This window comes from Mastacembelus armatus, chromosome 23, assembly GCF_900324485.2.
Source record: "Mastacembelus armatus chromosome 23, fMasArm1.2, whole genome shotgun sequence".
Taxonomy (NCBI): Eukaryota; Metazoa; Chordata; class Actinopteri; order Synbranchiformes; family Mastacembelidae; genus Mastacembelus; species Mastacembelus armatus.
In genome coordinates, this window is record NC_046655.1 from 8,796,569 (window position 1) to 8,821,341 (window position 24,773).

Here is a 24,773-nt window from a genome sequence, read left to right on the forward strand (position 1 = left end):
ACAAACGACTCAGCTCTAAGAACTGGTCAGATGTTTCATGTCACAAAAAGAGCCTCTTCCTTCTGTAATGAATTAGGTGACCGGATTTAAAGAAAATAATTCCCTTTTCATCATTTCCTTTAAGTAAATTTCTTGGACAGTGTGAAGGATAATGTTGTCTAAAAATGATATTTATAGACCAACACATAAATAATATATGTCCAAAATACCAAAATAGCTAATAGTAACAGGTGTCGAGACATATGAGAACGGGTTTGTTTACCACTGGAGCGGAGTGGTGAAGTGGGCTGCCACATAAAGACTGAGCATGTTTAATACACAGAGAGGAAGAAAGCATTCTTTCAGCAGCAGTGGAAAACAGACTAAAAAGAAGCCAGTTTGACTTTTCTTTTTTTGAACTTCACACTGAGGCCATTGTCTGCGTCATCAACACTGCTATCCACTGACATAATGGCTCGAGAACATTTGGGCTCTAAAATGAAGTTGTGTTTTGCAGAACTGTGGGATGAAGTTACAAACTCTAGGTTTTTTTTTTTTTTAAAGTCAGGATCAGACAATTTTAAGCACAAAGCTCAGTAGTAGTAGTTTAACTTTCATCTGGCATCCCGACCCAAAGACGCGACGCAGCAATAAACCATGGAATCAATCAATCAGTAAGGAATTCCTTACACTGTTCCTACCATAATGATGCAAACATGCCATTTTAATGATTAAATTCTTTATTGCTCTGGACAGATCTCACTCAAGTTGCATTTAATTGCACATTTTTAGGCTTGTATATCTGTATACACTTTTTCTGAGGCTGACAGGGAGTTGTGTGTCCATCTCTTTTGGATTTCTGCCTTTTTGCACATGTTTCTGGCAGATTTGCACGTAACCCAAAGCGAGCGCTTCTATCCCTTTTGGCACCACACCTTGGCCTTGTTTTCAAAGATCCATATTCCCCTCGAGCCCTGTAATTTTTATTTTATTTTTTTTTTGCCTTTGTTTGGTACGTATTTGAGTTAATCCCTTTCTCAGGGAGCTATAGAGGACTCGGTCAAAGCACAGCTAATTAAAAACACCTAACTTCGTCAGATAACGTTCTGATGTTCATTCATCAGCTGGCAGCAACAAAGCAGTCATTATGGAGTTTAGGGAAGCAGTCTTTGGAGAAAGGATTTTGTACTTGAGAGAGGAGGTAGAACGGGGAGATCTTATGAAAGTGGGACAAAGGTTTTACCAGTGAGAGACTCTCCTAAGACGAAGCAGAATGTCTTAAAACTGCACAGACATAAACTAGAAATTAAAAGATGTCCAAAAAAAGGGTTTTGTGTGGGTGGCATTACAAAAAGTAACCTGGACAAGACCTTTTCCATAAGAAACATGAGGACCAACTAGTGACATAACTGCTTTTAGAGAAGAACATATGTGATTTGCATTTCCCCTTTTCCCTTAAGTGATTGGTCTTCATTTTAAATGTCTCACAGGGTAATGTGACTGTCAAGTGCTCAGACTCTTCAGGGACAGGTGTGCAAATTTGTCAGCCTGAAGGGTTTCAGTCTCAGACAGAAAACTTTCCTGAGACAGAAATTTTTACCTGAGGAGTGAAAATCAATTCACTACTCGGAGAGCAAGGAGTAGGAAGAATTGGGGCAAATTTGTCGAAGAGAGGGGACGAGTCTTATCAAAAGCTGAAATGTACTGTAGGGTACAGGCTGGTGTGTGATGAGCTGAGAGGTTTCATGTAAAGCAAGAAAAGCACAGAGCAGAGACTGTGCAGAGGGATCTCAGCGATGAAACCTCACAGGTGCTGTCGGCGGATGCAGAGAGACTGTACAGAGTTAAATTCTGAGATCTCATGGTCTGCGGGGATGCCAAGGGGCGTGCTTTGGTTTTTGGTGCCAAGTACAGCAGACAAGTCAAGAAGGATGTGGACTGTGGGGAAAAAAAAGAGGCAGCAGGAGAAGTGTGGAGGGTTTTTGAAACTCTGAGTGGTTCAGCGGTTGAGTGTTCTGGCCCAGCTCTAGGCTGATTGGGGTCAAGGAGGTTGTGTTGTGATTGGTAGACAGAAAGCTGGATAGAGGAAGCACATTGAGGAGTTTGCAAAAAGGATTAAAATTGTAATTCTTGACTGTAAGTCCTGAGTATTGGCTTCTTGACTTGACAGCATATGGTGCTATCAGGAATATTTGGTTGCTTCTTTCAGAAATTGCGAGAATTTCTCGAGGAGGAGAAGAGAAAAAGAAATTTAATTGCTAACAGTTTTAGCATGAAAATGTATAATAACCTTAACTGTCTTGTTTGCATGTATTTATTCATGTATTTATTATGTACAGTGTGTTTAGTTAATAGTGTTGGGTTTTTAGCATAAGCAGAAAACATTCACCAATCCATCCATCATCTATACCCACTTATTCCTGTTTAGAGTCACAGGGATCTGCTGGAGCCTATCCCAGCTCTCTTTGGGTGAAAGGCAGGGGTACACCCTGGACAGGTCACCAGTCCATCACAGGGCCACATAGAGACACACAACCTCACACACTCATACTCAGTCCTATGGGCAATTTAGAGTCACCAACCTGACATACATGTTTTTGGACTGTGGGAGGAAACCGGAGTACCTGGAGAAAACCCACGCAAGCACAGGGAGAACATGCAAACTCCACACAGAAAGGCCCCTGAGGGGGTTTCAAACCAGGAACCTTCTTGCTGTGAGGCAACAGTGCTAACTACCAGTCCACTGTGTGGTCCCTAGAAAATATCCTAGCCTAGCTAATGTTATGGGTCATTTATTAGAAGTTACTGGCACTAACTTCTGTTATTGATTCTGGGAAATATAATCTGAATTTGTCAACAGTATTGGAGTAAAATGTCATATTAGGCCCATGTCTGTAACTCTTCATTCTAACTAGATCAATTATTACCTACTAATGTCATTATGAGTCTGTGCAGCACACACAACTGGCAGTTACTGAGTGTAAATACAGCTGATCAGTTTGAAGGACTAGTTTGGTTGTGCAACTCATTTTAAATGTAGTGGTGTTTAAATCTCCACTTAGTAAACACTGAGGCCGATCTTAAACTCTGGAAGAGCAGGTGAGACCGGATCCTGCACACTCACATACGTTGTTTTCACTTGTTCTGGCTAATTAGACCTGGGCTCTGATTTATGCTCGGTGAGGCTGTGCAATGAATCACAGAGGATTTAATAAATGAACAGAATGATAAAGGTGAAAGTTGCCTCATCCTAACAGCTGTGAGAAAACAAAGAGGAAAGTAGAAATGATGTTCATTCATCAGGCAAAGTGAAAACACTTGTTTTGAGACTTTGACAATTTGGCTTCCAGGTTTAAAAAAAATGGTAGGTGGTTTTGGATTGAACAGTTGTAGCCAAATTCTTTCTCTCTATCAAAATGTCAGTAACAGGGCTGCTTCATGTTTTAACTCAACTTTTACATAACAGTTTATTCACTTTTACGTCGTGGACATGACACTATGAGCTGCAGCCTGAGCGAAGAGTCCAAAATGAGTCCGAAAAGCAGCTGTCAAAGCTCATCAGCACTTGCCTGCAAGAAAACATCAATCTCTCACAGCTTGATTGTCACAACGGCTGAACCATCTGCTGAGGATTAATTGCAGAGTGCAGTTCTAAGTGGATACATAGCTCTACAGTGCCGTAACTAATGAGTGCTATTAAAATTAGAGTTGGCCAGAAAAAGAACCATATCATGGGTTTTATTAAATTTATGAGTCATGTAAAGACATTCATCTACAAAATGGGTTTGTGAGAGGCTGTTTAATTGAGCAACAAGAACAGATTAAAAAACTAGAACCAGCAACTGTAATTTTATCAAATTTGACAAAAGCTAAACATAAAAAAAATGCAACTTTTTTTTCTTTTAGTCTAAGCAGGTGTGTATCAAAATACTGAAGCTTCAGGTCATTAGTGATTCTGTCTGATCAGCACAATGGACAGTGAATTTAAATAAGGATAAACACACACATCTTTTAACTATTTCCAGTGAAACTACTTATTCAAAACAGCTGTAATTTTATTGTTTCATTATTTTTAATTCTATTTTCGCATAAAACGTTTCAGAAAACACATCCAGGATTTTAAACCAGATGATTTGACTTGTGTTTATCTCTGTTGCTTTTTGGATCCTTGCTAAGATATTAGTCTATTTATTAAGGTGTAGAATGAAATGACAAAGACTTTAATCCATGTTTACAGCTGAACATCATGGCCTTTGCTCATGTCGGATGACTGGGCAGACACATGTTTGTGTTGTTATTATTATAATAATATTCTAATTAATCATCATTATGCAAAAACACCGAGTAGAAATGTGGCTCTGACTAAGGGGCAGCGACCAGCGGCCTCCGGCCTCAGGGGGGCGGTAGTGAGCCCTGCGCTGCTCTGTGCTCCAGAAACAGGCGAAGAAGATGCTGCGCACTAAAACACACCAGGACAAGCCACATAAATGTGTGATTTATGCTTAATTTGAAGTGTTTTCAAATAATATTTTCCACTTCTGCAAGAGGCCAGACTTTGCGGATGAGGGCAGGGTGGTTGGTTTCGTTAATGTACGTCTGGATAATCGTCCCGCACCCGTTAAAGACCCGGCAGTTTTCTCTGGGAAGTTCCGGGGCTGGATCCCACGGCGCGGAGGAGACAGTCCCGAGCAGGCGGGGGATGTGCGCGCACCGTTAACTCTGATGCAGGCGCGGACTCGCTCGGAATAAACAGGATCTCCCGCAAGTGGTCCGCATAACATGCAGCGGGAAGTCCCGGATTTTATCACAGGGAGAGACAGTGCAGCTACAGCCGAGCCGGGGAGTTTTGAATGCTGTGCCATCAGCTGCTCAGAGGTATGTTGTTGGGCTGAATGCAGCAAGTCTTTCCACTGGAGCGTGAATGCGTCAGTCAAGCCAACATTTAAAAGCCGCTGCCATCAAAACAAGGTTGTAGGCTGTTTAAATGGACCTCTCTCTTATATCTATTATCATATACACATAATATGTGTTATATTTTATACACAGAAGTGCTGATATCGAGTGGTCACTAGTAGTTGCATAACTTTATTTTTGCAAGGTCAGATTTATTCACTAATTCTCCCATATAAACACTAATACTCCAGTAAAATGTGTCAGACAGTCCTAATGTACTTTTAGTTCATATTTCACAGCAGAGTGCATCTTTAAAAGGCGTGATATTGGTGTCCCTGACAGATTTTCCACATGGTCAAATACCTGATCCATGAGCCAGCAGGAAGTGAGTGAATGAGGGGTTAGTGTGTGAGTGGATGTGCTGAGGCGTGCACTGATGGAAGTGATGTGCAAACCTCTCACAGACAATATGTGTTTGTAGTTTTAGCCCAAAAACACAATAAAAACATTATTTTTTTGCACAGGACAAAAGTATTTTGTTATCTTGTGGTACCTATGCCAACATGTGTTTATTTCTGTGTTTATTCTGACGCTGAATTTCTTTCCTTTCTTTAATTGAAATTAATTTTAATTAAAATTGGGAATGTTTTCTAGAAATTTAAATTTATTAAGAAAATGTTGCTGGTTACTTTCTTTTTAACCATTCATCTAACTGTGCTACACACATGATTCCCTCTGACTCTTTCCCCCGTGTTATTCATAATCTAATTTACTGATTGCACAATGCACTGATTTGGCTTTTATTCTTAAAAGCAAACTAAATGAGTGGACCAGTTTAGGGTTAGGCGGGGACCCCAGCAGACTGCCCCTGCCGACACCTTGTGGTCTGCTAAGCTTCGGGTCTTACAGGGTTAAAGCCTATTGTCTCCACCGAGCTGATTAGTTTTAACTTTTGGGACTACAAGGTGGCAGCTTGCTCACCCAGCTTCAATGTATTGATTACTCCCAGCACTCGTGAAAATGAATTTAATTCAACAAAATGTATTTCCACACATGGCTCATTAGATGTTCCTATAATTAATCTAACATTTTAGACCACATTTGTTGCGTCTGTGTTAACACCACGTTTAGTTTTTTCGCAAGCATTTTACATAATTTCCTGCAGAATAGATGACTGACAGTAGCCGAATACAAAGCCGTTCTGTCTGATTGCTCCCTGGAGCTGTTCACTCCGCCTATTCCAGCTTTTGTTAAAACCTGCAGCCACCTCCTGCTCAGCAGCTGACAAAGTTGATATGGAAGTAATCTCTGAAAAGCACCTCCACTGAGCAGCATCCAGCAGATGGAGGCTGAAATGTGTAGTTTCATGTTAATAGAAATATCAGATGAGAGTAGGGAGTTGGGCCATAAAACATGAGAGAGGGACACAACAATATGTTATAAAGCTCAAGTGCCAATAAAGTCATGAGTGATAAGATAACATAAGATAAGGTAAAACAGGATAAGATCAACTTTATTAATCCCCTAAGGGAAATTCAAATTACTGTAGGTATCAGGGCCACTGAGTCTTCAGGATGCTTAATCAAGAAAAGTCAGATCTTGTCTGAGGACAGGGGTCGAATGCTAATTTAATTTGCGCTTCATATTTGAAATACCTGCTGACGTTAGCATTTCCTGTGGCTGCTTTGAGCCCGGCTAGTGGCGTAGTTCCAGGGATGTCAATGTCAGGCGCACTGAAGTATCTCAGCAATTATTGGATGGGATACTTCAATGCCATGAAATTTAGTACAGACATTGATGTTCCCCATGAATGTTATTGGCTTAAGTCTTGGACTTTTCATCATCAGGCCAACTTCTGAACAATCGACTTTTTACTCCTTCAGTCTTTATCCACAGTACTATAGGCTGTGTAGGGTTGGGTTTTTTAATATGAACTGTATTGAGCTAGTGTGAGTGACAGCTTAATTTCTCTTTCAGGAGGTAAACTGAGCTATATGAGCACTCCAGCTGAAATTGGTGCTGGTCTCTACCAGGAGACCAACGCTAAGACGTTTCAGGAGCACCCCACTTTTTCCTTAGTTTGAGAAACCCCACTGAAGTACACACCTCCATGTTTTCTCGTGCACCTCATTGAGAGGAGACAAAGAAGAAGTGACAGGAGAGCACGGGTTGCTTCTTAATTGTTGGTGATTGTTTGGTCTCCTTTCCCAGACCGTTCCCCCCAATCAATCCAGTCATCTGTGTAAGGTTTGGACAAAGCCAGAGCTGTGTTACCATGGTGAGGGATTGTTTGCATCCAGCCATGCCGCTCTCCATGTGGACACACACACACACACACACACACACACACACACAGTATCGTGCTCTTTTGTCTGCACACCACTTGTTTCAGTGGACCCCCTCCTGCTGCCACAAAATCTTTGCTACTTAAAAAATCGGCCTCTGACTGCATCTTCGCCTGTTGTTGCAAAATTGTGTACTCAATAGGTTTTCGCATGTATTTATATTTTCAGTCTAACAATTGTATTTTTTAAATGTACAATAATATGGCATGTGATTGACTCTTTACAGCAAATCTGTCGGTTTAATTGGACTTTTTTCTGAATTTTTCTGAACAGTTCTGTTTGTTGGCAGGCTACTGGAGAAATTAGCAAAGGTCATAGTTTAAAACCTAATCAAGGTGTTTGTTAAAGTTTAATTTAGCAATAGACCAACAGAGCACTGAGCTCAATGAGGCAGAAAATAAACTCTTTGGTTGGTGTTTTGCATTTAAACCCAGATTTATAGCTGGTGTGTCATTAGAAGATTTTCTTTTACATTTCTCAATCATAATGTCTTTGTACCCTTAATACTCCTCTCAGGGATATTAAAGAAGCTTTCAGCTGTATTTTCTTAGCGACCTGTTTCATAAATTACTACCCAAAAAAGAAACATCGCCTTGCCACGCCATGTCCCCTCCCTAACTCGGCCTTTCTGTGGCATCCTGGGAATGACGCTTCAGGGGAGGCAGACTGAAGTCACAACTAAGTTTAGCTCAACAGTCCAAAGCTCAGACGACGGAGTGTTCTTCATGTCTGAAACCCAAATCTTTCTGGGATTTTTAGGGGCCTAAACAATGAAAAGGCAAGTTGAGAGCTGCTCTAAAGGTCAGAGCACATTTACAGTCAAGCTGAACTTAAATAGCAACGTATTTCCCAGCACATTCATTTATGTGTAGTGTATGATGTATTTATTGTCTCTGTGGCAGTGGGAGCATCAAAGTAACTGCAACGTAGATCAAAGACATAACCAGAGGGCAAGTGGAAATAGCGTGATGAAAATGCAGAACAATAACAGCAACGGCCGGGGAGAGAGCGGCAGCGGTGGCTGAGGGGTGGCAGGCACCTCAGCGATTCAAGTGTTGGAAGTTATTAATAGGGTAAAGAAAACTGAACCTCATTTCTACGTGCGAGTGACCCTGACATTATGGCTCCCAGGTCCCAGCTTCTTTAAGCGAATTTGCTGTTGTGCTCAGTGTTTTAATGATAAGGTTGTTGGTCATTGTATCAGTGAGGGCCAGACTTTTCACATTGATGTCCTCTAACCAAGTGTTTCCGTGTGTGTGTGTGTGTGATAGAGGGAGGTATCAGGATTACAAGCTTGTGTCAACTGTTTTTTTTTGTTTTGTTTTTTTCCCCCCCTCGTGGATAAAGGCTCACTGTGATTTGGATCTTGTTCGTCACTGAATAAACATTCAGTCACCACATTTCGACCACAGCTGTGAAAACGAAAGGTGTCGTCACATCAGCTGTGGGCGTGCTGTGTGTTACTCAACCGTGTCACAGTTGATTTAGATTGGAAAAGGTTTCTTTCACAGGTTTGCCTCGACACATGTTGCTGATGAGAATCTGAGAGTAATTATATGATTTTTGTCCTGATTAACTGTTTTCTTGTGCATATTTCATCTTCCAACAATAGAGTGAAGCTTTTTTATTTTGCAGTTGGATCTACAGCACAATAGTTTCACTTTTTAAACTTTAGACTTTTTCACCATAGCTAAGAAAGAACATGTTCTTCCACTGTTCATCGATATCTATATGTGCGATTGTGACATTGCCAAAGTTGTGTCCTGTTGTCTTTGTGCATCCCAGCTCATTATCTATTTTTTTTATTAACCTCTTTGCTTTGTTTATCCATCTGTCTCACTACTCTTTCACCTTCAGTCTCCTCTTTTTTTTTTTCTTTCTTTGCAATTGTCTGTCTTCTATTCCCTGTCCCACTGAGCAGTGTTCATGGGAATAGTCTAATTTACTGGGCTGTAACATGCGTCTGGGTTGAAATGCATCCTGCAGTATCTGTCTACAGTTACAAATCATCCTGCTCCCCCGCCAAATGTGGGCCTTGCCCTTACCAGATGCCTTCAGTGCAGGGGAGTGTGCAAGGTAATGCAGTCTCAGTAGGAAAATGCCTTGAGGGGGACCAGTAGTTAAATTGCAGGAGGGACGGGGGTCCCATTCCAGCTGTGATGAAGATGAAAAGTACCTAAATTATTAAAGCAGCCCTCGAGCGATAGGAAAGTCAAGAATCACAGCCGAACTGATGGCCCAAGTCAGGAAAAAGAAGCGCTCCTGCCAAGTAGGGTTGCGAGACCCTGAGCATTAGGCACCTGCTCCTTCATTGCTCTGTTGCTCTAGCCTGCTGTTGTGGCCTTGCCAGGTTCGTAATGACTGCCTCGCTGCTGAGGTGCCAGTGTCAGCAGTTTAAAATGGCTCTCATTCTGTGAGCATGTGACTGTCGTAAGCTTTCCTGCACTGACACCAGCAAATGAAAAATATATTGGATGAGGCCCGTTAGATGGTCACGTTTGCTGCGCCGCAAGTGTGTTCTCACAGCAAATTTATCACAAGGAACTGCTGCACAACCATGTGGTGCTTGGTTGGTTTTTTTTTTTTTTTTTTTTTTTTTAAAGTGGTTGTAAAGTAATTCTGGGAAATGTAGGAAATTAGTACCTAAGACACAAGGTAATGAGTTTTAGTAGAATTGCACTGTGATATATGATCATATTGTTTTTTAAAACTGATTTCAAGCCAACTGCATTGCTTACAAATAGATCATATTAGCTGCACTTTTCATATTTCACAGGCTCATTTGATCATTTCATCCACTGTTAGGTCGTCTTTAGGTTGACATTTTCCACTGAACTGTGTTTCTCTTTTTCTAATTCAGGATGGACAATAAAGCATTGTTAGCACCCTGCTGTGGTGTGGAGAAATGAGGACCTCTGGGTGAAGGCCATGGAGCTGAAAGTGTGGGTGGATGGTGTGCAGCGCATCGTGTGCGGGGTCACGGAGTTCACCACATGCCAGGAAGTGGTGATTGCTTTGGCACAAGCCATTGGTAAACTCAAACCCACTTACTACAGTACAAGAAAAGCGTGAGCTCAGCGCTGTTGTTCACAGGTGGTGGATTCTCAAAAGGAATCGGTGGAATATGAGCTGTAAATGTGAAATATTACTAGTAATATGATGGTGGGATTTCTAGCCCAATATAAATAGACATAAAAGTCTTGGACAATTCAAAAGGCCAACCAATAACAAAGTCCTACAAACGAGTAGATTTACCACAGCGAGATGAAATCCTTTGCGTCTGGCCTTTGTGCTAGAAAACCGAAGTGGTATGAATGATATTTTGTCCTACACAAATCCCCATGGGCATATTCTCTGATGTGCACTGTGTCCAGTATTGGTCAGGCAAGTTGTCAGACATACTGGAGATGATAAATTGCATCAAAATGAAAAGTGACTTGGGGGCACAAAGAGATTTTCACCATAAACGGGCTGCACAAAATGAGCTAACTCATGCTGCAGACTTTGATTTATCAGGACTCTATGTACAATTGCAGGGAAAAACATCAACACTCGATTAGTCATCGCACAGACTGGATTCTACATGTAACTTCACAAATCACAGACTACAGGAGAATATAGTTTCTTCCAATGAGAGTTGCTCGTGGTTTTAAAACTCATTTTTTCATTTCTTTACTCACTATCCCCACACATAGATAGATTGCTCTGGGTTAAAACGTTTGTGTCTTCCAAAGTGACAGTGTAGCAGGAGTTATAGCTTTCACTGTCCTTTGTGGTCCCAGTGCTTTTTGTCCAGGCCAGGCCACTTTGATGTGAATGGTTGTCGTGATGAATGTGTCTCTTTTATAAGGACCCTAACTGTGCGAGACAGGGGTGAGGGAGCAGCAGGCAGCGTTTAGCTCTTATCTTTATATGTACAGACACACACATAGAGCCCTGAACCATTGAACCCAGTTATTTTCCCCAACACAGTTACATTTTGCTCAATTGAATTTTCCCACTGTTCTCTCACTAACACAGTACTACTACTAACTCATTTTTCGCTACCTAGTGTGATAAAAGAAGATTGAAAAACCTCATCCCTTGTATGTCGAATGAGAGATCTCTGGCTTCATGCTTAGCACTAAAAAAAGCCAGTAAATGATGTTTTAACAGTCATACATGTGTCCTCTGCATAACAAGGAAAGTGAATGTTGTTTTTGCATCTAATGTGATTTTACTGAGATGAATCAACATAAGTTATCCTCCCTGGTGAAACCTATTTTTCTAAGCAGTTGATTAAACAGCAAAGTTTTATCGTCGTGGAGACGATGCAAGCTTGATCAATATGGGAGCTGAATTTTTTATTTTTTTTTAATTTGTCTCAGGACGGACTGGCAGATACACTTTGATTGAGAAATGGCGTGACACAGAGCGTCACCTGGCTCCACATGAAAACCCTGTGGTGTCTCTCAACAAGTGGGGTCAGTATGCCAGCGACGTACAGCTCATCCTCCAAAGAACTGGCCCATCTGTTAGCGAGCGTCCCACCTCTGACGGGCAGGCTCGCGTCCCAGAGCGTGGGCTGTACCGGCAGAGCCTCCCACCTCTGGCCAAGCTCCACCCATCAGGGACAGACCGCTCGCTCAAACGAAGGGAACCCAAACGCAAGTCTCTGACCTTCAGTGGAGGGGCCAAAGGTCTGCGGGATATATTTGGGAAAAGCAGAGATGCTGAAGGTAGAGTGTTTGGTTTGTCCTTCTTTTTGTCCACTCTGTTCACACTGTCATTGACAGTTTCTTTGTTTCCCTTCCTACTCCTGTTTTTCTACTTGTCAAAAATCCAATCACACCATCCTTTCATCTCCAATCTACCCCATCATCCATCCTTGCAGCCAAACAGTCACAGCAGTGTGGCGTGAATCTGAACCTGAGCAGAGTTGGAGGTGGAGTAGCATCTGTACTTGGGAGTCCAGCCAGAGAGCTGAGCCGGCTGGTGGAGCTGCAGAGAGACAAACTCCAGGCTCTGGAGAGACGTCTGCTGGGATGTGAGGCTGAACTGCGAGATTGGGAGGAGGCTGCAGCCGAAGCCAATGAAGTGAGAAAAAACCACACCTGTCAGTGTTGTTACTTGCATGATGCGTGTAGACCCACAATGCCCACAGTCTGAAACTGCATGCTATCAGATCTATTAAGTCTCACCCCCTTACATCAAGCATTTCCAAGCTGAATCATTTTCCTTCACCAGAGAGAAAACCTGGAGGAGAAGCTGCTGCTTTTAGAGCAGCAGGTGTGGAGGAACACTGCTGAGATGGAGGAGGAAGAATTCTGGCAGAACGAGCTGCAGATCGAGCAGGAGAGCGAGCAGCAACTCCGACAACAGCTAGCTGACCTACAGAGTCGCATACACGACTGCGAGGCCAAGCTTTCTGAGTATTTAGCACACATACAGGTGAGCCTGACATCACTACATAGCCACAAATGACCTACACAGAGTCAAAGTAGATAGCCACACCCACAAATGCTTCTAAAAAGGAAGTCATTTATTTGCTAAAATACAAACAGTAGAACAAGTTCCATCTGAAGTGTTATTCATCATGTTGACTAGAGCATGGAGGCAGTCCTGGAGCAGGAGCGGCTGCAGCAGGAGGCTGAGCTCAACCAGAAGGTCAATGAGGAGGAGGTACAGTCCTGAACACATATTTCCTACACGTTTGAAATGAGGATTAGTTATTTTCTCCAAGCTGTGATGAGCATTGGCTTTCACTCTTCACTTTCATTCTGGATTTCAGGTGCAAGCCCAGCTGGATAAAGTGAGGGCAGAGCTGGAAATGCAGAGCCAACAAACAGCACGGCTGGAGAGCAGCTGCAGGGCGCTGGAGCACTCACTTGGCCAGTCCAGTAAGAGATTACAGGTCAGCTCAGATTTTTACTGTTTAGTAAATTTATTTATTTTATTATTTTTTTTAACACCGTAACATCAGCATTGTCAGGGATTTAAAGCACCCCTGGCAGTTTGCTGAAAAGGTGTTTCTCCCAGTATGTTTGAAGTTTGATTTCAGAAATCCTTTTTAAAAATGCTCATTAAAAAGTTGAGATAGTCTGGAGCTGTGCTGTATGTGAAATCTCAGTCCCCTGCACACAGGTGGAGCCACAGAAATCTAAGCTCATTATTTTGTGGGCAGTGAAGCGAAGTTTAATCTCTGGCTTGCGGGGATGTGCAATGGATCCCTGGCTGCATGCATCCTCGTATGAGCTCTATGTACAGGCGAGGTCCAGTTGGGTGTGGGAAGCATGAGGTAATGAGAAGGGGAAGGGAGGGAGGGCATTACAGCATTCTTCGCCTGATTAGAGAGGGGCCTGAGTAAGTCCACAGTCCCTCAGTTGCAGTTGTGTAACCATTGAGGAGCTATCTCTTCTCTTGAGTTCTTTCAACTGGGTCATAACTTCTAGGCAGATCCCAAGCAGAGTGTTATCGTTTATTGATTGTCACACATAAGGTTGAGTCAATGTAGAAGTTAATACAATGTAGAATTTATTACGTTTACCCGTTGGATGTTTTGTGGTCACAGGAGAAGGAGCAGGAGCTGGAACAGCTGACAAAAGAGCTGCGACAGGTCAACCTGCAGCAGTTCATTCAGCAGACTGGTACCAAGGTCACTGTGCTGCCTGCTCAGCTTACAGAAAACAACAACAATGGTACACACACACACACACACATACTGACATATGAATGCATATACACACCCAGCAGAGACTTCATGACTTGCCACATTAACATCACATTGTTAAATTCAATTTCATAACCAATGTCATAGTGACTTAGGCACTCTACTTCTCTTGCATGTGTGTGACCACAGTGCCACCTTGTGGTCATTCTGAGAGTCACAGCTGAGACTGTAGACTTGCAGTAAGCTGTTACACAACAGTACTGCCCCAGTAGCTTTAAGTCTGTAACCCCATTACATGGACCAAATCAGCAGCAGCCCTGATATGCTGCAAGCATTTCAGAACAAGCCAGGAAGAAAATCCTCTATTTTCATTCTTAAAAGCAAAATCCTCCAGAATGTTTTTTTTTTTTTGTTTGAATCCAAAAGGTGTTTGATATGAAATAAGCTGGTTTGTGTCTGGTTTTTGCTTGTCTGTTACAGAAGTGGAGTCTGGTTCTCTGAAAAGACTTGGTTCATCGCGTCTCTTACCCAGCGACCTCCGCGCCCTTCACAGCACTGTCTCCTCCAGCCTTAACCCCGAGGGCATCTACGTTTGATGACTGGAGGAGACATTTCCAGGAGACATTATTTGGGCAGTAGGGCAGTCTAATGTTCTTGGACTGTTTTCTATAACTGAGAGGACCACAGACTGCTGAAGTGCTCCTGGACAAAAAAAAAAAAAAAACATCACATGGAGGATCAGAGAGGTATCTTGAAAGACGAGATCTGATTTGCATCTTTTTTGCGCTGCCTCTACCAGAGTCTTACCAGGACTGAGAGTCAAACTGATGTCAAAATATCCATTTGCAAACTAGCATTTATTTTCTAATCTGTACTCTGATGGGTGCGTGAAGATTCCTCTTAAATGACTACAAGCCAGCACACATTATTTTTGAGTACAGAGGCTTGAGACGAGCAGTGTGAATAAACTTTATTTTTATGTTAGAAATCATGAACTAGAGAGAATTTCAGGGTGAAAAGTTTGGACACATGTAAACATATGCATATATAAAAAAAAAAAATAATAATAATAATAATGCATGCACGAGGCATGCACAAACACACCACACCTGTGCTATACCCATAGCCATATCTGATTGCCTTAGTCTGGTATTTTAAAACCAGATGTCAGTAAGTATATTATTAAAACAGAACTCAAGGTAGCTAATGGACACTATGCGCAATATGAATTTATTATTAGCACCAATTCAGGTGATTCCCCCAGACACAGTGACTAATGTCAGTATTATTTTAAAATGGCTCGATCCTTGGCTTCCTCATCAATTTGAATTTTTGTATGTGAATGGGGAAATTTGCTTCTTTACCTGTTATGTAAGATATACAGTAGAAGAGAAATAGAGGTGAAAACAGATTTAATGGGGCCGAGGAGTAATACCATCAACTATTTGACCTTTTCGGTAAATTAGTTAAATTGGCTCTTTTTTTTTTTTTTTTTTTTTTAATTCAAAAGCCATTAACCTCTTTTTTTTTTTTTTTTTGTTTGTTTGTGTTTCTTCAAAAAGCTCTGTAATCTGAAGAGGCCTTTTAGCCTGAAGTTAAAATCCACTCTGGAATAATTTCACACAATGACTCCATACCCGGATCAACCACTGGGTGGTGGCAAAATATATATTATTTAGTCAGCTGAAAGTGACCAGTGTGAATTTTGCTTTGTTTTGCCTCAGCACTTTAGCTGTCATTGTATTAACTGAGGTGCCACTTCCAGTATTGGCCAAGTGTTTGACATGTCTCACTGTGCTCATTAAGCGACATTCATTTGTCCCATCTGATTTCTAACATTTTAATGAACTAAAGATGTCTCATATGAACCAAAGCTAGTGTGATCAAACATTAATAGTTAGATGAATGTAAAAATTTTTATACGTATGCAGCTCATGACCATGAAGTGTATTGACTCAAGTCCAATAGCAGTATATTTTTCATGGTTTGCTGTCATTAGTTTGTGACAAATTTTCATAGGAAAGCAAAATATTTGAAAGTTGACACAGAAACTGGCAGTTAAATTCAGTATTTCAAAGTCTGTAAAGCCACAAATAACTTGTACATTTATGTAAAATATTTGCAGTATAAAAACATTTTTGGGCAAATATCAATAGTGACATACACCATTAATTCCTGCAAAGACGAGGTGAAAGTTAAAATATTGAATTTTGTTTTATGCAGTCCAAAATTTCACATGTGCATCTTATATGTGTGTGTAACTCAAGTGTCATAGAGTTTCACACATATATTTCTGCATCTAATCTGTATGTACACAAACAGTTGTAGCTTTTTCAGAGTGAAACAAAACCACAGGCCTTGAAATTATTTCTGAACATTAGTTCACAAACTGAAGCTTAACACTTACCTGAGCTTATAAGACGAAGGTGACAGTATATTTGTGCTGTAAATGTGTAACAGCGAAGTGAATCCGTTTGTAGTTTGTTGTTAGTTCGGCAGTGGAAACATAACTAGAGAAATTCATATCCCGACCTGGAAAAAAAAACTTGTATTCAGTGATAGAAACTGAGTTTTTTTTTCCTCCTCCCTCAGTATGCAGTATTATCGTCATGGCAACATCTTCAGCTGTGACACGGAAACTATAATGCGCTAATAAAGGAATCGTATCTTCGGGAGACTGAAGGTTTTGAATAATAGCATGCCTTACTGAAACTGTAAATAAACCTACATGTCACCTCAGCCTATGGACTAAGTAGATTGGAGTCTGAAATATGCAGTGTGTGCTAGTGAGCTTAGGTGTTCATGCTGCTGTTCAGTAGGCAGCTCTGTGTGCATGCAACAGTGTGTGATTGATTCATTTGGACTCCTAATTAGTGGCTTCCAAGGATGCAACAATTCATCTGAGATTCAGTTTGTTTTTGGTTTGTTTTGTCCCTTTTTGCCTCATTGACCTTTACCCTGACAGAGATATGGGCCTAGTTAAAGAGCAGGCTGGCTGTGTATACTAGAAGAAAAATTACAGAACTGCGCTTTTTTTTTTTTTTTTTCCTTCACTTTTCATTTGATCTTGGATGTAAAACAGATCCATTTAGCTTTGACAAAGCGTTTGCAGACACCGCTGGTTATATCTGTTTGTCTTACTTCAAGCTCGGAGACATTGCCAATAATTTTTCTGTTGTGCCATCAGTGGTACTTTTCAATAAAAGTGAAAATATAAATGAGATTATGGAGCCATTATGGAAACAGCCATCAAGTGGTTTTGAAAGCTATTTTAGAAACGCGGCGGCTCAGGGATATTTGAAGACATAGAATTACCCAGACAAGAATGGGCAGAAAGTAATTACAGATAAAAGCTGTTCATGATGTCTCCAGCCATTTGACAAGTTAAGTCGTATATTTGCTCTCACGGGGACTTGAGCAGCTATTTGACAAGTTTAACGTTCGGCATTGGCTCCTAGACACAACACGACAATTGTTGCTGAAGTAATTCTGTATTAAAGTTGATGCAGCTTTGTTTGAAAAGTGTCTACGCTGACACATGTTTTACATTGGAACTGGTCCCAGTTTGTGTCTCTGAGAGATGCAACCCAGTACAGATGAGAGGCATAAACTGAGGCTAGTTAAAGTCTTTGGTTAACACCCCTCATGTTCTTCGCTGCAAACATAATGCTGGTTACATGAAGCATGCTTGGCTGAAATAGGTTACTTGCATTAACTCGGCATTTAGACAAATATTATAATTTTGTATTGTTTGATTTAGATATTCGCCCACTGTATTTTTTTAGCTTTCAGAATTTAACAATTGTTATTCTTGGGGTTATCACTCAGCCGCTTATGTGTGTGGACATAAAAATCTAATTCAAGAATAGTGTAAAAGATGCAAATAAATGAGTGAAACATATTGTAAAACATTCTTGTTGTGCTTTTAAATGACCCTAATGTTTGGTGTATTTAACTCTGTCTCAGAACACAGATTTGCCTCATATTGCAGAAGTGTCTTTGTCAGTGTATTAGAGAAGAACAGAGCCACTAAAGTTATCCTGCACTGTTGTACACTTTCTTCCAAGCCCTGGCTCCCACACTTATGTATGGTAGTTGTGATCAGGACCATGTTTAACCATAACATGTAACCACCCAAGATAATGTAGCGTGAAATGCCCCTGGCATTAGAATTAATTGCCTGGTGTAGGTAGTCTGGTAGTTAGCTCCACATGCTACCTTTTGCAGCCCACCATACGGCACAAAAAACACTCCATTCTTTCATACTTTTGGACTTTGATTTTGAAACCCAAAGTAAGCTGCTGTGCCTTGTAACAGTTTCTAAGATACTGCATGATTGGATACTCGCTGGTCAGTAAGAGGTTTTTACCAGTGGTCACTTGCAGTAAATCTGGGGATTTTGGAGCTCAGGGCAGTTGCCTGCTTTGCTTAGGTAGTAATCCAGTCATGGCAGGACAGAGAAGAAGTGAGAGAGTAATAATTGGGCTGACAGACTTCTAGTGTAGCAGCCCCCAAATCAAAATTCATATCAGAATTTCAAGTGGTGGAAATGCAAGTGAAAGATTTATTTTATGGTGTAGGGGTTGGGCGGCTTCTTATGAAGAATCGGAAGCAAAGAAAAGCCAGTGGTGCTTCCTGAAAGAGCTGGAGATGTGAACTAAACTTGTCATTGCCTAAACGAGACGCGGTAAAAGCACGGATGACCTCTAAATCTACGAAGGATAAAAACAACTTAATTTTTAATATGTTTCTGAATTGCAGGAAGATCAGCTGCAGCAGCCTCTTTACCTGCACTTCAGAAGTCAAGTAACTGTCAGAATCACTCCCAGCTCTCTGGCCAGCCAGCTTTGTGTTGGAAGTCAGACCGACAGACTGCTGCCGAGATCGACTGGAATAAAACTTTCTCCAAATAAGACCCAATTTCAGATTTATTTTCAACTTTGGAGGGACACTTTTGATACTTTACAGAGTTGGACAACTTCGGTTATCACACCAGGTGCTTATGTGGAAAAAGTCATTTGTCCCTCAGTGTCTCCCCAGTGTATTCCAGCTTTAATACTTTAAATGGAGCTCAACAGATGGGTCAGAGGGGCTCTGATTACATCTGTGACCCTCTCACACCAGATGATACTTGAAGATTTATAGCCTTAAATGCTGTTAAGTCCATCCAGGCTGTCTTGTTTTTTTTTTTAAACTGCAGTTGTCTCCTGTTGTTTGTAAAGGGCCATCATTGGGTTTAATAATTTGCAGTTTCGGTGATGCGTTTTACAGTTTGTCTCATTAGGGAATAAAACTCCTAAGTAAGTGACAGCAGCTCTTAGCCATTAGAAAGCTACAGTGTGATTCAGTTTAAAACATTTATTTAAAATCAGTGTTATATCGCTAGTGTGGATAGATGGAGGATTGTGGTGTTTCAAACAGCATCTTGTTCAAACCGTTTCATAGGATGAGACAGATTTGGCTCTTTATTGGCTGCTTTACTACTTAAATGTTTTTTTTTAGGTGAGGCTTTATCCCTGATTCATATCTTGAGCCCTGCTGATTCAGACACGCAGCTATCCCAGGGCTTATAAAAACATCAAAATAGTTTAAACATCAAAATAATTTTGTCATAAGAAAATCTGTACAGTTGTGCAGTGTGAGAAACCATCTGGATGGAGATCAGAGAGTTGATGAGATGCGAGTTATCTGGAAGTCTAAAAGGCAAGGTGTGATTGGGGATGAGTAATAGTCTTACACTTACGAAGCCTAATTAGTTAACCCCAATTTGTGAATTATGATGCAAATATCACACCTTAGATGGATTAAACAATTGTGTTTAGAGTGAATGTTGTGCTGGAAGATTGATTAGCCCATATAGTATCTGTGTATATGTGTGTGTGTAATGTGCATGTGCTCTGCTGTGTGTGTATGTGTGGATATTTGCACAAGCCACGGCTGATGCTGTCATTAAATAGCCCCTTGGCCCCTCTCCTGAATTTGTTTATTCTGAACTGGGCATGGAAGTAGGTAGCAAACAGATGGGCATCCATGAATTATGGAAATTATGGGCTTTGATTAACCACCACACACTCCTGGATAAAAGTAACTCCAGGGTTGCCAAGTTATATAGTGCAATGGGCTGTGGCGTCAGTCAGTCAGCAGCGTGATGGACCTGATGCTTGACTGATGATGTTCTCAGCTCGATCTTTAAGAACGTGGAAGAAAACCTACTCTTAAGGTTCGTCCCCAGACAGCGGTTGTTCCAAATGTTTTTCCTGTTTCATGTTTTGGTAGAATTGTGTAAATTTATGTGTCTTGAATTGATTAGCGTAGCTTTGCATAAAGAGTGGAAACGGGGGGAAACGGCTAGCCTAGTTCAACAAAACAAACAAAATCAAAATACATGAACCTCAGTAAAACCCCAGCTTTTTATTTATGCCAATCATCAGTCCTTTCCGCTCAGTGCCAAAGGAAAACAACAACGGTCTGGTTTCTTGTTTCTCATTTCTATCACAACCCACCTGTTAGAGACTCACACATTCATCCAGGGGTGTATTGCGGGATAATTAATCATAATGTCATAGTCACTTAATTCTTGAGGAAGTTTCATTGAATGAAGTCAGATTTCTAAAGTGTTTAATAGAAGCTCTTTTAAAAAGTATTTGATTTGTTTGAAAAACCTACCAATTTTCTCAGTATTGGTCTTGCAACCCCCCCCCCCCCCCCCCCCCCCCAATACACACACACACACACACACACACACACCATCGGCCGTCGCCCCATAACAGCACTGTCCCCATGTCTCTGCTTTCATAAATGAAGAGAGACAGCCTTATCCCGGAACCAACACGGAAAAGCAATTAAAAAGGAATTAAGGGTGTGCAGGGAGAAATTGGATATGATATCCGACGCCTATTGTAAATGTCAACCTTATTACTGTGTTGTTGTTTCCCATTCCTTCGGCCGCCTTGCCCGTTTCCAGGAGTGACAGCCCATAGTCTGCTCGGCTTAATGAAGCTGTCTCAGCAGCCAGGGTCTTGGTATATAAGGTGAAGAGTGCTGCTTATGCTCGTCTGCATGCAGCTCTCATTAACAACCCTCTCTTCTCTTTTGTCTCTGTCCTCCAGAAAATGTCTGTTAAACTTATTTAACACCATTGCCCTAATGTGATGTGTAGTGTTTCTGTACTGTAGGTTTATCTAATCGTTTTCAGCTCAGCTCACACAGGCGAAGCATTGGTTACCTATGATATTAGATAATGGCCTCTATGAACATAGTTGTTTAATTTCATTGTTTTAAAAACAGGGATAAACAAATTAATTAACATCAATATGACATAAATGTGTCAGATTTTAGCTTTTGATATAGGAGGTCAAAGGTCAGGGTGAATAACAGCTTAACCTCATAGAGGTTCACTGTCTTAGCAAAGCACAGATCATTGGACCTCCTTATTTACTATCCCACTACTCAATGTATATTTGATTATCTCTCTTGGTAAATACAGCTATTTAATGTTAGTTGACTAAATTAATTATTTATCGCACCCTGCAAAAATCCACAATCTCGTTCTGGGAATTCCTCATGAAATTCAGTCATGGGTTATTCTGTTAAAAAGAATTCTCCCTGGAAATGGGAGTGTGGAGACCCTGAAAAGCAATTTCAATTTCCAGTCACTGCTGACTGCTGTCTGAGCTGTCACTGAAAACATAAGAACTGATTCTGATAGGGGAGAGAAAAAGGAATTACAGTGTGATCAGCTGGCTGTATTACTACAATATGTGAATGTCCTGTTTTATCACACTTTAATTTCCCCAAGGGACTTTTATTTTACACCTTGTAGCTTTGGCTTAAATGAATTGCCATTCCTCTCGGTTCTGCCTAGACTCAGATTTCTTTCAAATATATCCTAGGAAGGTTTTTTTTTTTTTTGGTCTGGCTGCTTTTTCAACTTTGTGCTTCAAATTCATGCAGACATTCACTTGGAGCAGCTTCAGTCTGATGCTGTTGGCCACTGAGCCAGTCCACTGGAGCGATTTGGGGTTTAAGAGGCTTTCTCAAGGGCATCACAGTGATTTTTGTTGAGGGAGCTGAGAGTGTTGCTCATTCATTTTTCAAACCTCGACGTCCTGAAGGCTATCTGTCCTGAACTCTCATGTAAGTTAGAGTAAAAACAATAATTCCTTTTTCTGTAATTACACACATCCACCCAAAGCAGGAAGGTCTATGTGTGTGTGTGTGTGTGTGTGTGTGTGTCTGTGAGCGCACGGACATTTCTCAGCTTCCTTTGTTCTCACACTCCCGTCTTAGTGTGTCCCACTTCATCCTGCTGTATAATGGAAATGGGTGACAGCCACATCTGAAGTCAAGAGATGAAAGACATCATTTACAAGTAGGTGTCTGCTCTCCCTCTGTGTCTTACACACACACACACACACACACATGCACATGCACATGTACATGCAGACACAGCATCACTGATAAGTAAAAAATACACTAAGCTAGGTATAATGTGCCACATAATATTTTGTGATTGAAATCAATTTAAACCAATATAAATACATGCTATTTCTTTACTTTAGCTTTTATCTGTGTAATGCAGTTCATTTTAAACTGTAACAAACTAAAGCACCATCTATTGTTAATGTATAAATTATACTGTAATCTAAATGTACGTCAACAGTAGCGACAAATGCTCTAAATGGATGTCAGCAGTTATTAACTCCAGATGGCACATGCTGCGCTTCTACCGTTTAAACGTAACGTGGAAGTCCGTGCTGACATTAAATGGTGGTGCAGATGGAGCAGGACACAGTATTCTTACAAAAGTGTTACTAAATTTATACTGCTCTGCTGTAACCTTTTAGGACAGACTCATACTGTAGGATAGGTTTGAGATGACATTTTATTATTTTTTTTTTTTATTCTCACTGAGGTAAAGGGCTTCATAAATGGGAAAGTAGTAGATAATATAATGGTAGCTCTTCATTTTACAGGTCAGTAGTTTGAGAGAAATTTCCTGGAAAGAACTATGTACGTGTGGTACTAGTCAGAGAGAATATAGACAGCGTTCAGTTGGAAGGCTGAAGTTTTGAAGAGCAGCTAGTAATAACAAATTTACGACCTTAAACCAACCCAATAACAAAAATGGTCCAAATCCAAACCCAAAATGCAATACTTGTTCAGGTAAAACTAGTGTAAGCAAATCCAAACAACCCATTCAACATACATGTATATGAAGAATAGAATTTCTAATAATAAATGAATATAGAAGGCATTCAGTTCAGGTTTAAATAGAGCTTTTCTGTCAGGGAAATTCATATTTTACCTGTAATTAGTACCACACTGCACTGGACTTTCTGAGAAACATTGTAAAGTACCCAGAAAATAATTTATTATTAGGAACTTATGACCCTGTAGAATAATTGCAGATGTAATTAGAAGTAAAGGTAGTTGTTTTGGTGCTCTATAATTAGGCCTGTTTAGTTATCAGGCCTATCACTGATTATCACTGACAGAAGAAAGTTAAGTCTTACTTGTAAAAATGATTTCCTAGAAGAAAAGCCCATGTGTAAGGTCGGTGAACAATAACTGACAGTGACACAAGGTTGTCATTCACCTCCTTCTTCTCCCTTTCTTTCTTCTTTCAAGGTGTTAGACCTTGAAACAGTGTTTTTCATCCAATTATGAGACATACCCTGCCAGGTCTGATTGTGTTTCCATCTCCGATGTTCCTTTTCTCTGCATCCTACTGTACCCTCTGACGTGCACTAGAGCCATGAGGGGTTAGAGTACAACCTACACTGGCGGTGCAGCCTCTGCACCTTGTCTTGATGCCCTTGAGCAGTAATTGGCTGAATCCCTCCAGAATCTGACTTGAGGGCACAGAAATCCGCCGCTCCCCAATCAACCGGCTGTCAATCATTCTGCCAACTAAACTAAAGCCGGGGATAACTAACAGGCTGAGATTGGAATTTAGAGTTAGTGAGACAGAAATCTCTCCGACAAGTGCTTGGCCAGGTAGTGCTCTTTTATTGGCAGGGCAATCACCAAATTGGATGTTGCCAACATGGTGGTTAAAGGGGGAATCCCAACATCCAGTTTGGTTTTTACAGAGGGGGAGGATGTGGACTTTTCACATCCCAAATATGTAAAGGTGATAACACTGTGACACTGACCAGATGTTAAGTTCTGTTTTTAAGACAAACGTTCATATATTGGATTTAGAGGAAAATGTCTTTCTCCTATTACAGGATTTATACTTAACATGTTTAACTCTTTAATCATCTTCTCATCAGTTTGGTAGAACACTTTTTGAGTTGTAATATCTTAGTTGCATTCAATTCAATGTGATTGAGCCATCTGGCAGTTCAGCTGAAGTAACCCCCCCTCCCCTCCGCCCCCAACCCAAAACCCCAGGGTGCACTAGTGGGTCTCAGAAGTTTTCATGTGGCTTTCTTCCAGGAAGTTAGCAGCAGAAAAAAAACACTCTTGGCACTTGTCCAGTAAGTGTCAAATGGAAGTTTGATTTGGTTTAGTATCAGAGGACTTATAACATGTAATATAATATAATAGCATGATACATATTTCTACCCGCCCTCCAATATAAAAGGCTGATTAATAAAACAATGCCAGGGTTGTTAGAGGGTTGTATTTTTTTTTTTACAGTATTATATCAGCATTATTTTGAATCATGAAAAATGATTTAATACAGGCATTACTCTGATATTTCTAATACAAGTAATAATAAAGCCACAAAGTCCGATTTCAAATGAGACTATATAACTTTTCCTGCAGCCACTGTGGCCACAAGCAACAATTACATATAAATAAAAGCTAAAACGGTGTATTTCAAGTAGATTACTGGAAATCCACTTTTGTTGTAAATGAACATTTCATTTGGACAATTGCTGAAGGCTGATAATTAA

The 24,773-nt window shown here is 40.8% G+C and overlaps 1 protein-coding gene across 5 annotated transcripts; it reads left to right on the forward strand.

Annotated features, from left to right (window-relative positions):
• Positions 1-4,496: 4,496 nt before the first annotated feature.
• Positions 4,497-14,965, forward strand: rassf8b (Ras association domain family member 8b). Of its 5 annotated transcripts, XM_026327412.1 has the most exons (10): positions 7,884-8,018; positions 8,120-8,290; positions 10,078-10,248; positions 11,585-11,935; positions 12,091-12,293; positions 12,444-12,647; positions 12,804-12,878; positions 12,988-13,110; positions 13,768-13,894; positions 14,347-14,965. In XM_026327412.1, exons 3-10 carry the CDS (start codon positions 10,146-10,148, stop codon positions 14,460-14,462), a joined length of 1,302 nt encoding a protein of 433 aa, XP_026183197.1. In that variant the 5' UTR covers positions 7,884-8,018; positions 8,120-8,290; positions 10,078-10,145; the 3' UTR covers positions 14,463-14,965. The 5 variants fall into 5 exon arrangements, with proteins under 5 accessions (XP_026183195.1, XP_026183198.1, XP_026183197.1 ...); XM_026327410.2 differs by lacking the exons at positions 7,884-8,018; positions 8,120-8,290 and adding an exon at positions 4,497-4,854; XM_026327413.1 differs by lacking the exon at positions 8,120-8,290 and having other exon boundaries at positions 7,874-7,995.
• The last annotated feature ends 9,808 nt before the right edge of the window (positions 14,966-24,773 follow it).

Bases quoted from the DNA above. Each gene is read 5' to 3' on its own strand.
- rassf8b (XM_026327410.2), top strand. From the start codon at position 10,146: ATGGAGCTGAAAGTGTGGGTGGATGGTGTGCAGCGCATCGTGTGCGGG. The intron at 12,879-12,987 runs GTACAGTCCTGA...TCTGGATTTCAG, and splicing joins AGAAGGTCAATGAGGAGGAG to GTGCAAGCCCAGCTGGATAA. The intron at 13,895-14,346 runs GTACACACACAC...TGTCTGTTACAG, and splicing joins TACAGAAAACAACAACAATG to AAGTGGAGTCTGGTTCTCTG.